The 16,207-nt window shown below is 47.9% G+C and overlaps 1 protein-coding gene across 1 annotated transcript; it reads right to left on the bottom strand.

Annotated features, from left to right (window-relative positions):
• Positions 1–1,040: 1,040 nt before the first annotated feature.
• Positions 1,041–15,530, bottom strand: LOC106987427 (paired immunoglobulin-like type 2 receptor beta). Its single transcript, XM_015085712.3, has 4 exons — positions 11,770–15,530; positions 11,078–11,467; positions 4,787–4,948; positions 1,041–1,099 (listed from the first exon to the last, which is right to left on the bottom strand). Exons 1-4 carry the CDS (start codon positions 11,822–11,824, stop codon positions 1,095–1,097), a joined length of 612 nt encoding a protein of 203 aa, XP_014941198.2. The 5' UTR covers positions 11,825–15,530; the 3' UTR covers positions 1,041–1,094.
• Between the last annotated feature and the right edge of the window lie 677 nt (positions 15,531–16,207).

Raw genomic sequence — 16,207 nt, 5'->3', positions numbered from 1 at the left:
GAGGAGCCACAGTGTGGAGATGACCCTGGGGAGTTCACCACGACCTTCTTTGAGGAATAGCTGTGTGCTCCTGCCTCACCCACTTCCACAGGAGCAGCAGAGAGAGCCCCTCAGAGGGTCCCTGAGAAGCTACTAAGTGTGGGGTTTGTTCCTCGGCTACAGGCCAATTGGCTAAAGTCACGGCTCTGCAGTTTATGTGTTAATAAAACAGGTTACCGGCTTAAGTGGTTCCATTTGTCTCTAACCACATGCTTCCCTTGGCTTCTCTCCCCGCCCCCGCCCCCCCCCCCCCCCCCCCCGGTCCCTGTGGCATGTCCCTGTTTCTGGTGGGAGGCCGGCACAGTACAGGGATCTGGGAAGGCAGTGAGACCCAAGTCCTGGGAGGAGGCCGTCGAGAAGGGCAGGTCTGGGTTCAGACCTGGCTCAGCCACTTACTAGGTGTGTGGCCTTGAGAAAAGCACTAACCATTCTGGGTCTTCTCTTCACGCCTCCGGTGAGTGCATCCAGGACTGTATAAGGTTGTTGGTGATGCTTACATGAGTGATGCACTTAACGTGGTACATGTTATGGTAGCAGAAGTACAATGGTTAGATAAGGGGGCAGAGTCTGGGCTCTGGGCTGGCTGCCAGTGTTTGGTGTCCCCCACCTGGCCTGAAGGCAGTCACTGAACACCAGCCCTGGAGGAGGGATCTTGGGTGTGAGCTACTTTTACAGCTCATTTTTGGCGAGAAGGAAAAGACAGAAGATGCCATCAGTTTCTCCTTAGGTGCCTTCAGGCAAATCCTACTAGTACTTTTATTTTTGTGGGCAAGGGCTGGGCAGTTGAAGAGGGAATGGAAGCAGATGGCTCTGTTTCTCTCTGGTCCTTGGTGGCCTTCCGCACCCACTGGCTTTTGTCTGTGTCTGGCCAGGGTTATTACTAGAAGCTGTGACCCTCTGTGCAGCTTAGTCTCAGGGAGTCCCCATTCAGTCCTGCTCACACTGGGCCTTTCCGATAGAGTACAAGGTCTCCTGCGGGCTCTCCTTGGAAGGGGTGCAGGGAGGAGCTGCAGAGGGTGAAGGAGGCATAGAGGATGCTGCTGTCATCCTGCACTTCATCCTGGGGGAGAAAGAAGGAAAAGGCGGTAGACAGCGGAAGGGGAGTGGCGGCTGTTTCCCCTCCCTCCCTCCCCCTGCCGAACCTCAGGGCTGGAATGGGTGTCTGTGCTGCAGCCAGTTCCTCTCCATCCTCTGCCACTGAAACCTCTGATGTCCCCCTGCCACCATCTCCCCTCCTGTCCTTCTGAGTCTGTCTACAGCGTTTCCCAAGGATCAGCCCCTGGTTCACAGACATCCCCTCCACCACCCAACACTATCCTGGGAGGTCCCATCATCGACAGGGACAGCCCTCTGAACACACGGGACTCCTATGTCTCTCCAACTCTAGTGACCTCCACTCCACTCAGCCATACCCTGGACTCCTTTTTATCCCTGGGATTGAGAACTCTGAAATATTAAGTGCCAGCATCATTTTTATGCTACAACTTTCTTTCCTTCCAGCTCTCTTTTATCATCAGCCTGTTTGGTATATCTGTGTTTTGACCCCCTGAACTCTTGTCCCTTAATAATCCACTTTCTTTTGGGCTGTCCAAGCTCCCTGCTCATCCTCTACTCTCTACTCCTGCCCTTTCACTAGCTCCTTGACCGCCTGTGTTCCTCTGTCCTTATGCCACACTTAGCTGACACAGCTCTAATTCTGGATGTGGCTGATGGCAGAGAATGCTATTAGCTTACCTAATATCCATTCATTTCTTCTTATTCAGCTACAGAACCTTGATTTTATTTGGGGTGGCAGTGTGCTGCCCTACTGACAGATGTGGGACATAGTACATCCTAGCCAGTAAAATTCAAGGGCAAGTTGTGGGTAGGGTTTTCAGGAAGACTCTTTAAAATGAGGACAGACAGCTGTGGCATAGTCTTTTTTTTTTTTTTTTTCCTTTCTTCCTTCCTCCTGTTTCCTGTCTGGATTCAGAAATAGTGGCTGGAGTCTGAGCAGCCATCTTGGATCATGAGGCAACCTTCAGGATAAAAGCCAGTAGCCGTAACAGTGAGCAGGAAGATGGAAGCCTGAGTGCCTAAGGACAGTGTCCTCTGCTATCTGCTTCCTCATCCTTTTATATAAGGGAAAACAATAAACTCAGTCTTATTTAAGCCCTGTTACTTTTGGTCTCTGGTGCCAGCAGGTGAACGTAACTCCTAATGAACAAGTCCCAGAAGGTTCTAACCTGCATGAGGAAAAACATGAGGTGGTGCCTTTACAGAGTTTATGGCTTCTCATCTGAGTTGAATCCTTAAATACTGTCTTCTATATCCTCAGTGACTATGTCATGTTTTTCTTCATCTCCAACCCTCATCCTCACTCTAAAGACAACCACTGTGATTTTTTCCTCTGCAGAATTAAAAACAATTTGTATATATTTGAGTTTATCAATATTTTTATTCATGGCTCTTAGGTTTTATGTTATATTTAGGGAGATCACCTCTACTCCATGGTTATAAAATAGTCTCACGTGCTTTATTCTGATGCTAGGGTTCTTCCCCTCCCCCCCCATGCCGTCCACCCCCCATTTAACTCTTTGATTGATCTCCATGGAATTTATTTTGGTGCAAATTATGAGATAACATTTTCTCAGATGGCTGCTCAATTGTTCCATCACCATGTATTGAATTACTCATCTTTCCCCATTGATTAGAAATGCCAGATTTTAACCTACTAAATTCCTGAATATATTTTGACCTATTTTGTCCTGCCTATATTTGGGCTTTTCTCTTTTAATACATTGGTTTATCTGTGTATGAATATGACAACATCGAATCATTTTAATTATTGCAGCTTAATAATTACAAGTGCTAGTGCTCACATAGTCCTTATTCTGTGCCAGGATCTGTTCTCAATGAATTACATTTAATTGTCATGACAACCCCCAGGGTGAGTACTATTATTATTCTCATTTTACTGATGAGTAAGTTGAGGCACAGAGTAATACAACCATTGCACTAGAGTTTCCCCAGCCAGGATTTGAGTGCAGGCAGTCTAGAGTCTATGCTGCTCACCTCTGTGCTTTAATATCTGATAGGACTAATCTCCTCTCACTGAAATCTTTCTCTAGAGGAATTTCAAATCAGTATTGGAGGGTATTGGGGTGTAAATAATTAATGCCTCTAGCCCTGTCCTCTTTTTTTTAATTAAAAGTTTTTTTATTTTAGGGGTGGGAGGGGCAGAGGGAGAGAGAGAGAGAAAGAGAGAGAGAGAGAGAGAGAGAGAGAGAGAGAGTAAGAGAGAGAGAGAGAGAGAGAGAGGGAGAGAATCTTAAGCAGCCTCCATGCTCAGTGCAGAACCCAACACAGGGCTTGAACCCACAACCCCGAGACCATGACCTAAGCTGAAACCAAGAGTGGGACGATCAGCTGATTGAGCCACCCAGGTACCCCTAGCCCTGTCCTTTTAGGTGTAAATGCATACACTCAAATTTCTGATGAACATCTCTGCTCAGATGCCACACAGGTATGTCTAACATGTCTCAAGCTAAAGAAGCATTGTTCTCCCCACAACATGGTCTTTGAACTCCTGTGTTCTCTAATTTGCTTGCTGGTTTCACCCAAGTTCTTCCCACTCCCTTGCCCCTACACCAGCCTGATCACCAAGCCTTACCGGTTTTCTCTCTTGAACTCTTCCAGAGTCTGGCTCTATCCCTTCACCCACACTGCCACTGCATTAGATTGGCCTGGCCCACCTCTGGCACCTCTACCCCATACTTATGTATCTGCATGAACTGTTTCATGTTGCCTCTGGGAGCAGAGGCTCTTGGGTGTGATTTACGAGGTTCTCTTCTCCCATCTCCAGCCTCCTCCACAGCACGGAACTGCTTAGAGTTCCCCCACTGCTTTCCCGTACCTGCGTGGACAGTGATGTCTTCACCACCCTCACCACTTGCCTGGCTAATTCTCTTATACTCTTTGAGACTTTTTGTAGTGTCACTTCCTATGGGAAGCTCTCTGTGATTCACCTCCAATGTCCTAGACTACCACAGTTCTTTCCAAATGAGGTAGTCACCCCCTTTCCTCTCCCTCTTCCACTGAGTTCCTTGAAAGCAGGACCTACCCTTTATTTACATTTGTGTCTCCAATTGTAAGCCAGACCCTGGGGGTGCCTGGGTGGCTCAGTTGGTTAAGCATCTGACTTTGGCTCAGGTTATGATCTCATGGTTTGTGAGTTCAAGCCCTGCATCGGCCTCTGTGCTGACAGCTTGGAGCCTGGAGCCTGCTTTGGATTCTGTGTCTCCCTCTCTCTCTGCCCCTTCCCCACTTGTGCTGTTTCTCTCTCAAAATTAAATGAGTATTAAACAAAATTATAAGCCAGATTCTGGAAGATAGGCCTTCAACCAACGCTTGCTGAGCTGAACCAACTTCCTTTCCCTTCTGCTCTCTTCTTACTCTTCCCAAGGCTGACCCTCCCCTCCCCACGAACCAAAAGGTAAGAATTGATGGGAAATGATTAAGAGACAAAAACTATAAAATGATCAGATTTGTGGGGAGGGATTGGTCTGGAGCAGTGGTTCTCAAACTGGATCACACACGGACACCACTTGATAAGACCTTGAGAAATGCAGATTCCCAAACCCAGACCTAGATACCTGCAGGGATCTGCATTTTCTAACCTGCACCTGCGGTCATTCTGAGGCGGGTGGGTTCTGAGAATCACTCCAGTTGGGAAGGTTGGTGGGGAACATGGCCCAGAAAAACTTACCTTTGCTTCTCTTCCACCAGAGGTAGACAACCAGTCCCAAAATTGCAGTTTTGAACACAGCAATGGGCAGTGCCACCTTGACCATGGTTTCCATATTCATGTCCCTTGTGGTGGTGGTGACAGTGGTGGTAGGGCCCTTGGTGATTGTGGTCATCTGGGCAGCTGAGAAGACACGAGAATTTAGCAGATTCCCCCTCAGAGGCCTGGAGGTATCTGGATGAAACTTAAATCTTGTTCCCTAATGTGGGGAATATTGGGGGTGGGGAGCAACTCTCTGAAGCTCTCACACAGGATGGGAGTGATGAATCCCCATCACTCAGTTTAAATCCTGACTCTACCTCTGATCAGTGGTGTGACCTCAGAACCTCATTTCATCCCTGACAAACAGGGATCACTAAATCCACAGGAACAAAAAATACTTTTTATTGTAAAATATACATAACAAGACTTACCATTTTAGCCATATGTAAGTGTACAGTTAAGTGGCATTAAATTTCTTCATGTTCTTGTACAACTATCACTGCTATCCTTCTCCAGAAGTTTTTAATTTTCCCAAAATGAAACTCTGTGTATCCGTTAGACACTCCTTACCCCCTGGCCCCACCACTGGCATCCACTGTTCTGTAGATGCTGCTTTTAGACAACAGGCTTGATAAATGGAAACTGATCAAGGCAAAATGACCCACATGGACTCCCTGGCTGAATCCAGACAGACCGATCAGGTGACCTCAAAATATCCATAGGCCCTAACTGACCAATGGGCTACATACAACCAGGCACAATGACCAAAAAAAGGGAAAATTCCATATATCATCACACCTCCTCACCTTCCCCGCTTTTAAAACAGCTCCTACCCGTTGCCTTGCTGCAGACAACTTTTCTTCTTCTATCCTGCCTGCTGCTCCCTTTCACTGTAGTCAATAAAACTTCTGTCACCTTTGTTCTGCCTTGGGTGAATCCTTCACCTGCCTGGGCCACATACTTCCACCGATCATCCCCCCACATTTGGGAGCCCCCATCTGATTGAAGAGACACCATGTTTTAGTCTCTACGATTTTGACTGCTCTAGGGACCAACCTCTTACAAGTGAAATCAAACAGTATTTGTCCTTTTTCAGGATTGTTCTAATCAATGAGAAAACATCTGTAAAGCACCTCTAATTTATATTGGAATGTATTAAAATTTTTTTTAATGTTTTATTTATTTTTGAGGGAGAGAGAGAGAGACAGAGTACGAGCAGGGGAGGGTCAGAGAGAGGGAAAAACAGAATCCAAGGAAGTCTCCAGGCTCTGAGCTGTCAGCACAGAGCCCGACACGGGGCTCAAACTCACGAGCCATGAAATCATGACCTGCGCCAAAGTCAGACACTTAACCGACTGAGCCACCCAGGCGCTCCTGGAATGTATTTTTTAAGGCTAAATTAATATTTAAGACTTACAAACAGATTGTACCTTCTTTTAATGGACCATTAAAAAATTGATCAAATCCAAAGGAAAAAAATCCCATTTGAATAAAATCTTCAGGTTAGTGGGGACCAAATTCACTATTCACTCTTATTAGAAATGAAGAGTAAAAGGGTAAAATACCATTCCTCAGTTGAAAATTTAAAAATTTAAAAATTTCTTAATCAGGGGCGCCTGGGTGGCTCAGTGGGTTAAGCGTCCAATTTCAGCTCAGGTCATGATCTCACGGTTCGTGGGTTCGAGCCCGGCGTTGGGCTTTGTGCTGACAGCTCAGAGCCTGGAGCCTGCTTCGGATTCTGTGTCTCCCTCTCCCTCTGTCACTCCCCCGCTCATTCTCTCTCTCTCTCTCTCTCAAAAATAAACATTAAAAAAATTAAAAATTACTTAATCAAAGAAACATATAGAAGATAACATAATTACTTGATCAAAGAAACTGCCATGCTAGATAATATAAAAACAATATTAATGCATATAAACGCTAAAGCTACACTCAAAGTTAAATTTATAGCATTAAATACTTCCATTATTTTAAATATGGAGACATTTTTTAAATGAATGAAATAGTTCCCAAAGAAAAAATACCAAAAACAGAGAGAAGCTGGCCTTCTCTGAGAAGGAAACAGAGGAAGAATGTAATGAGAAGCTATGTAGGAGTAAATTTATGGGAAACAGGACGGCATTAGGTGTAATAAATGTGGGCAGTGGTTATTTAGGGAAAAAACAAACAGGCAAACAGATGAAATTTTTCCAAACCTAACAACAAAAAAGTGTTGAAACTATGAGTTAGTGTATGCTCCACTATACACTGATAAATCTAAAAACCTCTCGGAAGTGGATGATTTTATAAAACAAACAAAACATTTAAAAAATATGTTTAAGATGGGGGGGTGCCTGGGTGGCTTAGTTGGTTAAGCGTCTGACTTTGGCTCAGGTCATGATCTTGCGGTTTATGAGTGTGAGCCCCATGTCGGGCTCTGTGCTGACAGCTCAGAGCCTGGAGCTGCTTCGGATCCTAGATCTCCCTCTCTGTCTGCCCTCCCCTGCTCATGCTCTGTCTCTCAAAAATAAATAAATAAATAAATAAAATAAATAAATGTTAAAAAGATATGTTTAAGAAATAGCATAAAAACTTTAACTCATGACTAGTCAGAAATGAAATTAAGAACACTATTAATTCCCTTTTATAAAGATTCTAAGCTCAGGAAGTTTTATGGGTAAACTCTTGGAAAAAGTCAAGGAACAGATAATTCCTAAACAGAAGGTTTCAGAACACAGAGAAATGGAAAACTTTGAAACTCTTTTTTAAAATTTTTTAAATTAAAAAAAATATTTTAAGTTTATTTATTTTGAGGCAGACAAAGACAGAGTGAGTGGGGGAGGGGCAGAGGGAGAGGAAGAGGGAGAGAAAATCCCATGGAGGCTCCACACTGTCAGCACAGAGCCTGATGTGGGGCTTGAACTCAGGAAACCGTGAGATCATGACTTGAGCCGAAACCAAGAGTCAGATGCTTACCCCATTGAGCCACCCTGGCCCCCCTCAAATTTTTTTATTTGAGAGAGAGAGAGAGAGAGAGAGAGAGAAAGAGAGAGACAGAGAGAGAGAGAGGGAGAGAGAGAGAGAGAGAGAGAGAGAAAGAGAGAGACAGAGAGAGAGAGAGGGAGAGAGAGAGAGAGAGAGAGAGAAACTCTTAAGCAGGTTCCACACTCAGCATGAAGTCTGATATGGGGCTCAATGCAGGGCTAGATCCCAAGACCCTGGGATCGTGACCTAAGTCCAAATCAAAATTTGGAAGCTCAACCAGCTGAGCCACCCTGGTGCCCCAAATTTTGCAATCCTATGTCACTTTGCAAATCTAAATCTTGTAATATGAGAATGCTGAGGTTATTCTCAATACTTTTTAAAAATGCAGATTAAAATAAGCCATTGGGGGTGTTGTTTACTTGCTTGTTTTTACTGATCCAAGTAGAGGGACCCACACAGTATTGGCACTACAGGAATATGGATAGGTTGGCATTGCATTTGGGAATATCTATCAAAATGCAAAATGCCCAGGCACGCCCTTTGACCCAGTAATTTCAGTGCTAGGAATTTATCCTGTGGAAATACTGGACAAGTCTTCAAAGGCCTGTGTTTAAGGGTGTTCTTTGCAGCTTTGTGTTGTGTCAACAACCTAAATGTCTTTTTTTTTTTTTAAACTTTATTTATTTTTGAGAGAGAGAGAGAGAGAGAGAAAAGGTGTGAGTGGGTGAGGGGCAGAGAGTGAGGGAGAGGAAGAGAATCCTAAACAGGCTCCACACTGTCAGAACACAGCCTGACACAGGGCTCAAACCCACGAACCCTGAGATCATGGCCTGATCCGAAGTTGGGCCCTCACCTGGCTGAGCCACCCAGGCACCCCCAACCTAAATGTCTTTATTTGTTTTTTTATTTTTTATTAAAAAAAAAATTTTTTTTTTAACGTTTATTTATTTTTGAGACAGAGAGAGACAGAGCATGAACGGGGGAGGGGCAGAGAGAGGGAGACACAGAATCTGAAACAGGCTCCAGGCTCTGAGCTGTCAGCACAGAGCCTGACGCGGGGCTCAAACTCACAGACCGCGAGATCATGACCTGAGCCGAAGCCGGCCGCTTAACCGACTGAGCCACCCAGGCGCCCCCAACCTAAATGTCTTTAAATAGGAAACTGAATAAGTACATTTTGATACATTACCGCAAGGGGACGCCCTGCAGTCTTTTTTAAAAAGGCATAACTGGGGGCATTGGGTGACTCAGTCACTTAAGCCTCACACTCTTACTTTCAGCTCAGGTCAGGATGTCATGGTCGGTCCTGAGATCAAGCGCCATGTCGGACTCCATGCTGAGTGTGGAACTTGCTCAGGGTTCTCTTTCTCCTTCTCTCCGCCCCTTCCCGGCTCACACTCTTTATCTCAAAATAAATAAATAAACATTAAAAACACATTTCTTTTTATTACTTTCCTATATTTTTTAATATGAGCATGAATATCCAATTAATTGCATTAATTGAAAAATTATTTTATTGGGGTGCCTGGGTGGCTCAGTTGGTTAACCTTCCGACTTTGGTTCAGGTCATGATCTCACGGTTCATGAGTTCAAGCCCCATATGGGGCTCTGTGCTGACAGCTCACAGCCTGCAGCCTGCTTCAGATTCTGTGTTTCCCTCTCTCTCTGCCCCTCCCCTGCTTACGCTCTCTCTCTCTCAAAACGAAATAAACATTAAGAAAATTTTTTTTAAAGAAAAATTAATTTATTGATGAAAAATTCATAGTAAATGTGACCGAACTGAGAAATGAGGAAAGTTAGGAGGATCAGGGAAGGAGGACGAGGGGTCTGGGGAGAGGGAAACCTCTCAAAAAAGGCCATTTAAGGGAATATGGAGGAGGTGCCAGAAATAGAAATCCAACGCTGTCTTGCTAAATTCAGGTTGTGAGCCATTTTCTATTTGCTCTGAAACCAGCACGGTGGCCAGATGGGACAGTGGTTTACCAAGGGTGGGGGCACGGAGAGTGTCCTTCCACCCAGGAGCAGTGATACGTTGTTAGAATTGTCAGTGCAAGTGATTATAAAGAGCAGACCTGGGGTTTTTAGTTTTTAAGGAATATTTCTACAGATAATATTCTACAGACAGTGCATCCCCTAGTGCCTGCTCCTGGGAAGGGCTCCCTCCCCAACCGCTCTGGAGACCCGACAAACCTAGGTTCAAGTTTCCAAGGCCTGCTGGGGAACATGGGAAGATCTGCTGCTGTAACACATCCCGTTCCTGGGTTAAAATAGGTGAAGACAACAATAGGATCAGGTCAGCTGTGAAGCTGAGCAGCTACTAGGTTAAGAGTGGAGGCTCGGGGGTGAAACAGGGTTCAAGTCCTGCCTGCGCCATGAGTGTGGCTCTGGGCAGGCGTTTAGGCTCTTTGAGCCTCAGTTTCCCTATCTGTAACAGGAAGATAAGAGCAGTGCCTACTGTTACTGTGGGGTCGCGGGGAAGGTTGTTAACCAGGGTGACGTACACCTAGTTGTTCAACCTGACACAGTGCATGGTAAGCGGCAGCCGCCATATTTCTGCTGTAGATGGCATGTCTCAAAGGCCAGGATGGAGGAGCAAGATCTGAGTGGACAGTGGGGATGGTGCAGGCAGAGGTGGGGACCAGGGGTGGGGGGAGGCAAGGAGGGTAAAGAGGATGGAGGCAGGGGAAGAGGGGGGTGGGAAAAGAGAGGAGGGAAGGGGCTGGGGCAGGGAGCATCGTGGGCCAGGTTCCGAGGAGCAGAGCAGGAGAAGGACACAGGGGGGACTGGGAAAAGAGGTAATGGGGCGTGGCCAGGGGACAGGGGTCTTGGGTCATGATTGGGTACCTGCTGTGTGTGCTGGGTTGAGCCCGCGACTGTGGGGAGACACAAGACTGGGGGCTGGCAGGGGCTACTCACAGGGACACAGGACAAAGGGAAGGCAGACCAAGCCCTGAAGAAGTCAAGTCCACCTGGACAGCGTGGGGTGAGGGGAGGGAGGCAAGACTGGAGGCCCAGCTTGAAGCAAGAAGGGAGGATTCCTGGGCAGCCTGGAAGGTGCTGAGGCTGGGGGAGCGGGGTGGGGACTGGCTCCGGAGGGGGCAGTGAGGGGGATGGGCAAGGAAGGCAGCCCAGGTTTGGGGAGATCCAGGAGAAAGAGTAAAGTTGGCAGAGGCCTGGGGAGGGGAGAGGGGTGGGGAGAGGAGTTTGAGAGAAGGGGTAAGCAGGAAGATTGGGGCCTGGGCCAGGCCTGGGGGATGAGGGCACCCTGCAGGGTGGGTGTGGTGGCTGCCGGGCAGCTGGACTCACCGCCGGTAATGGTGAGTTTGGTCCCTGGGATGGACTGCCACACCTGTTTGCCGTCTCTTAGCGTTGCCACTTGGACCTGGCAAAAGTACCTATTCTCATCTTCTTTCCGCAGGTTCCGTATACACAGGGTGCCGGAGTTCTGACCCTCTCTCAAGTCCAGGGAGATCCGGTTCTTGTAATCCTTATGGATAAAACGCTGGGTGCTGTTGTAGATGACCTCTCCATGGAAGTCTCTCCGTTTGACGGCTATACTCAGTCTGGGATCCTTGGCTAACTCCCAGCAGTGGAAGTAGGAGAAAGAGATGCAGGTGGAACCACCCTCGGGGGCTGAGAGAGACGCTGGTTGGTTGATCCCAAAGTCAGTGTTTGGGTTGCATTCTTTTGAGCTGCCTGGAGGAGAGAGAGGAGAGACTTTGAGCCACTGGGAGAGATGAGGACGATAACCCCAGACCTTCTGGCATCCTCACTCACAGAGCACACCAAGTGTGACAGATGGCAGGACTGGCCCTCTGGCCTGGGTGTCCCCCTTGCCGGGCTTGGGGTAGGGAGGACCTGGCACCATGGGACCAGCCCGCTGGAGCTGGGAGGCCTGGCCGGCTACCCCAGCAGACCTCTTCTCCAGCTGCCCAGCCACAGCCCTTCCTGGGGACTCCTGGCCCTCGGGGCAGAGCCAGGGTGTCCTGGACACTCACCAGCCTGCAGAGATGCCGGCAGCAGCAGCAGGGACAGCAGCAGGGACGGACCCATGGTCTCACTCTCCTCCCAGGAGAGGAGAAGCCAAGCAGCTCTGTCAAGGCCAGAGGGCAGGCCCTACAGAGGTGCCTCCTCGGGGAGTCCAGAGGAACGTGGAAAGCGTGGATCAGGTTCCTTCGGAAGAGCAAGGGAGGGTGAGCTTCCCCAAACTCGCGGGCCCCCGGAGTACCCAGCACTTCCTTTATCAATCTGGTTTCTTCTTTTTCTACATTGCAAAAGCGCCTCCCTTGTGGTCAGTGCACAGGAGCCGTGAGAAAGGCCCCCAACTTCTTTCTTCACATGGAGGGCCATAGTTCATGGCCTTTCTTCACATGGCCACCCCACACCTTGGCCATCTGTGGCCTCGCCTCTTCCATCTCAGCTCCTGGCCACCTCTCCTCAGGAGTCAGTCTCTGTCTCTCCAGCTCTCCTTCTCACTGGCTCTCGGCATCTCCTGGCCTCTTTCTGTCATCCAGGTGAAGGGGCTGCAGCAGGACCAGTTTGGCTCTTCCAGCCAGAGGACAAGCAGCCATGAGTCTCTGCCCAGCTAATGCCTCCCCAGAGGAAGGAGGAGGGACCCACTGGTGATCAGATGGCCTCGACCCCAGCACCGGGCACCAAGGACACCCAACTTGCACTTGGCCGCTCTCCCTCCCAGCAGGGGTTCCCCTGCCCAGGACCCAGGCCTACCAGGCTCCTTCCCTCCCCTGGTCAGCTCCTTTTGTGCAGTCTCACACCATCCCTGGGGTTAAGAGGTGAGGGTGGGCCTTCTGGAGCCCATGCCTTGACCCACAGGAGGCAAGACTGGATCGGCAGGCCCCTCTGTCCTCCACTCCACAGATGAGGAGACCAAGGGCTCAGAGAAGCCCTGCCTCAGGTCACGTGACTTTCGAGGCAGGTCCAGGACTCAAACTCCAGTCTTGCTGCGTCCACAGAGCCTTCTGCTCCTTCTGGATGCTCCCACCAAGTTGCACCACACAACCTTGGGCCTCGGCTCCCTTCTGGAGGGTAAGCCCAAGGAGGCTGTATTTTTATAATGCTCCTTAGGTCATTCCCTCCACAGCTGTGAGAGCCCTGGCTAATTGGGAGCCTTCCTTGAGCAGGGGGGAAATAAGGCCCAGAACAGTAATGAGTCACCCTCCGGACGGTCCCTGGACTGTCTCCAATCGAGGGCACTGCCAGCCTGTGACTGCTGGTGGGTGGGGACGAGATACTGGGGCTGAGACCATTGGTGACTCTCTGTGCTGGTTTTAGGAGGCTCAGCTCCCTCCCTCCCCAGAATGAGGTTGGCATTGGCTTACTCAGTAGATGGTGGGGATTGGAGAACATGATTTCATCACAGGAAGTGGCCCCATCTTCTGGAGGCCGAAGCAAGAAGACCAGCTTCCTTTGTCAGTTGCTTCCTCAGTCCTAATTTTCCCCCACGCTTCTCCCAGGGCCTTCCAGGCAGCCCCTGCCCTGTCCCTGTGTCTGCATTTCTTGTACTTCCTCCTAGGCCCCAGGAGACAGGTTCTGCATTTTCATGGAATCCCCTTCTCTGAGCCAGGCCCTAAACATCCATTGCCTCATTTTCAGCCCTACAACATTGGGTGGTGGATTTGTTGTTTTTCTATTTTCGCCATAGGAAACTGAGGCACCATCAGGAAGCAGCCTTAATGTCATGGAGTCCACTGGGCTGTGAAAGACATTTGGGTGAATGGTGACAGCTGGAAAGGTGGACAGAAGAGAGGACAAGGGACCGGCTGCCTTTTTGGCAGTTCCTCTAGAGGGTGACCTGCCCTGTCTGAGGGGTAACACCTGAATTTTATCCCCACCTTACCTCCCTGGCTGTGGAACCTGGCTGGACAGTCTCTTCTTTGCCAGGTCACCCAAGGAGGGGGCTGGACCCCACTAGGGGGTGCCCCAGCCCCTTCTGTTGGGCAGCGTGGCATGTTTACTCAACAGGCTCTGGGTCACTTTGGCAGAGTACCTGTCGCCCGGGTGCCTCAGGCCCTGCCTCTCCCATATACGATTTCCCTAGATGCAAGCTGCACATTCCATGCCATGTTCAAGCCCCTGGCCCCAGTGGGATCCCTATGAGACTTGAAATTAGGAGACATGATTTCTGCTCACAGATGGTGTGTGGTCTTTGTGTTTGTTCATCCTCCCTGTCCTGGTAGCATCCTCCCTGTCCTGGATGGGCAGAGCCTAAATGCAGCTTTTTAGCCCAGGAGGTGGCTGTGGGGGAGGGGTCAGGAGTGTGATCAGAAGCAGGGACAGAGTGAGGACTATGAGCTGTGGATCACAATTTGAGAATACGGCCTTAGATCTTCCTCCAAGTTCTACTAAGTTTCTGTTCTCCCTTCTTCATTGGCCACATCTGTCACTGTTCCAGTCCCTTCCCCGTCCATGGCACCTCACCCTGCTCCTCTTTTCCCCCCAAGATCAGGAGTAAGGCAAAGAGGTCTGCTCTCACTGCCCCCATTCATTGTGATGGACATTCTAGCTCATGCAATAAGGCAAGACAAATAGGTAAAATTGTTCTGTGTTTTCTGAGAATCTGTATTTATGTATTTGGCATTCATTCATCACATGGCAATTGTATTAACTTTTTTTTTTTTTAATTGTCTGCATTCTTGATGCTCTGGCACTTGTGGCCTTGCTGTCTGGGGAGAGATGGCCCCTCCCAAGGCTAGCCTATTCTTAGAACTTGCAAAGGGCTTTCCTAGGAGCATGTCTCTCATACGCAAACTAACCCATGGGGCCCATACTCTAAACCACTTCCTTTATCTCACTTTCACACACCAGGCCAATATTTCTTCTGCCCTGAGTCAACCCTGTGCTGGATTTCAGGCAACTAGCGATAGCAGTTGTAGCCCAAAGCCCACCAATCCTAAGCTGTTTCCCCTTCTTTGCCATGTCTTGCCTGGTGAAAACACGATTAAGTCTGTGGTCTATGCTTTCTGCTTGTTCTTGCCTCTACCTCCTCTAGTGTTTCCCCAGGTGGCCCTCTAATGACATGGCGTTTTCCCTTCTCTTAGGAAATAAAAATTATAGAAAATTTCCTTCAATGGCATTAGCTCTGTGTCATCACTCAGTCACCTCTACAATTAAAATCTTGCATGTACAACAATCAATACAAAATGCATCCAGATTGAAAAGGAAGAAGTAAAACTGTCCTTATTTATAGACGACTTGACTGGTTATGTAGAAAATCCAGTGGAATCTACAAAAGAGCTAATAGAGGGGCACCTGGGTGGCTCAGTCGGTTAAGTATCCGACTTCAGCTCAGGTCGTGATCTCACAGTCCGTGAGTTCGAGCCCCGTGTTGGGCTCTGTGCTGACAGCTCAGAGCCTGGAGCCTGCTTTGGATTCTGTGTCTTCCTCTCTTTCTGCCCCTCCCCTGCTCATGCTCTGTCTCTCTCTGTCTCAAAAATAAATAAAAACATTAAAAAAAAAATCAAAAGAGCTAATAGAGTTACAAGTGATTTAAGCAAGTTTGCAGGATACAAGAGCAATATACAGAAATATTATTGTGTTTTATATGCTAATAACAAAGAATTGGAAATTGAAAAAAAAACATTTATAATAACATCACCTGTATGAAATACTTAGGAGTAAATATGGCAAGATCTGTACATTGATAACCACAAAATTTGCTGAGAGAAATTGAAGAAGACTAATAAATTCTTCTATGAGAGGACTCAATACTATTAAGATGTCAAGTTTCCCCAAATTAATCTGTAGCTTTAACACAATCTTAAGTCTGCCGAAACTAACAAGTCAATTCTGAAATTCCTAAAGTGGGGCGCCTGGGTGGCTCAGTCAGTTAAGCGTCTGACTCTTGATCTTGGCTTAGGTCATGCTCCCAGGCTTCATGGAATCAAGCCCTGCGTTGGGCTCTGCACTGACAGAGTGGAGCCTACTTAGGATTCTCTCTCTCTCTCTCTCTCTCTCTCTCTCTCTCTCCCTTTCTCTGCCTCTCCCTTGCTTGTGTGCACGCTCTCTCTCTCTCTCTTTTTCTCTCCCTCAATGAATAAATAGGCGTGCCTGGGTGGCTCAGTTGGTTAAGCATCCGACTTTTGGTTTCAGCTCAGGTCATGATCTCAGGGTTCACGAGTTCAAGCCCCACACAGGGCTCTGCACTGATGGTGTAGAGCCTACTTGGGATTCTCTCTCTCCCCCCTTCTCTCTTCCCCTCCCACATCTCTCTCTCTCTCTCTCTCTCTCAAAATAAATTTAAAAAATAAAACAAACAAACAAACATTAAAAAAAATTTCCCAAAGCAGTTCAAGGACCGAGGCCAACCAAAACAACTTTGAAAATGAAAACAAAGTGGAAAATTTCTGCTATTCGACATCAGGACTTATTATAAAGCAATTGTAATCGAGATGGACAACTAGATAAATGGAAAGAACA

This window comes from Acinonyx jubatus, chromosome E3 (assembly GCF_027475565.1).
Source record: "Acinonyx jubatus isolate Ajub_Pintada_27869175 chromosome E3, VMU_Ajub_asm_v1.0, whole genome shotgun sequence".
In the NCBI taxonomy this organism is placed as follows: domain Eukaryota; kingdom Metazoa; phylum Chordata; class Mammalia; order Carnivora; family Felidae; genus Acinonyx; species Acinonyx jubatus.
The sequence above is the reverse complement of the archived record's forward strand: the minus strand, read 5'-3'. Positions and strand labels throughout refer to the sequence as shown.